This window comes from Buceros rhinoceros, unplaced genomic scaffold, assembly GCF_000710305.1.
Source record: "Buceros rhinoceros silvestris isolate BGI_N320 unplaced genomic scaffold, ASM71030v1 scaffold588, whole genome shotgun sequence".
Lineage (NCBI taxonomy): Eukaryota > Metazoa > Chordata > Aves > Bucerotiformes > Bucerotidae > Buceros > Buceros rhinoceros.
The window spans coordinates 81,691-82,149 of NW_010426124.1; the positions used below are offsets into that span (position 1 = coordinate 81,691).

The 459-nt window shown below is 58.8% G+C and overlaps 1 protein-coding gene across 1 annotated transcript in view; it reads left to right on the forward strand.

Annotated features, from left to right (window-relative positions):
* The window catches only part of CD101 (CD101 molecule), a 14,980-nt gene that overhangs the window by 7,677 nt on the left and 6,844 nt on the right, over window positions 1-459 (forward strand). Inside the window, exon 7 of the mRNA XM_010141345.1 lies at window positions 136-278. Within this exon, the coding sequence (XP_010139647.1) occupies window positions 136-278 (143 nt within the window). The remainder of the gene's footprint in view (window positions 1-135; window positions 279-459) is intronic.

Consider the following 459-nt stretch of genomic DNA (forward strand, 5'->3'; position numbering starts at 1 on the left):
TCCCCATCCCGCCCCCCCCCCGGCCTCCTACCATGAGCTGTGCCGGATCTTTCCTAGTGGCACTGTATCCTGGGGGGTGGCACAGCCACACTTCCAGGGGAAAGCCCAACTGACGAAGTCTGCCACCTCCTTCAGTCTGCGCATCCACAATGCTGTGGCTGCTGATGAGGGGACGTACCAGTGTGAGGTGGAGGTCTGGAGGAGGAGCAGCCTGCCACTGGGGCAGCCAGCAGCCACTGTCAAGTCCAATGCCGTGGGGATAAAAGTGGTGCTGCCAGGTAAGCAGTGTCAGTAAGGGCACTTCTTCAGCAGAGGTCTCTCCTTCTGCAACTTTAAATCCATCAAACATGACCAGGGACAACCAGGACCACTGATGGCTGACCTCCCCAGTGAGGTCACCTACCAGAGCCACATGAGATGTGGCTACCTGTCCTGTTCCTTCCTCAGACACCCACGCCC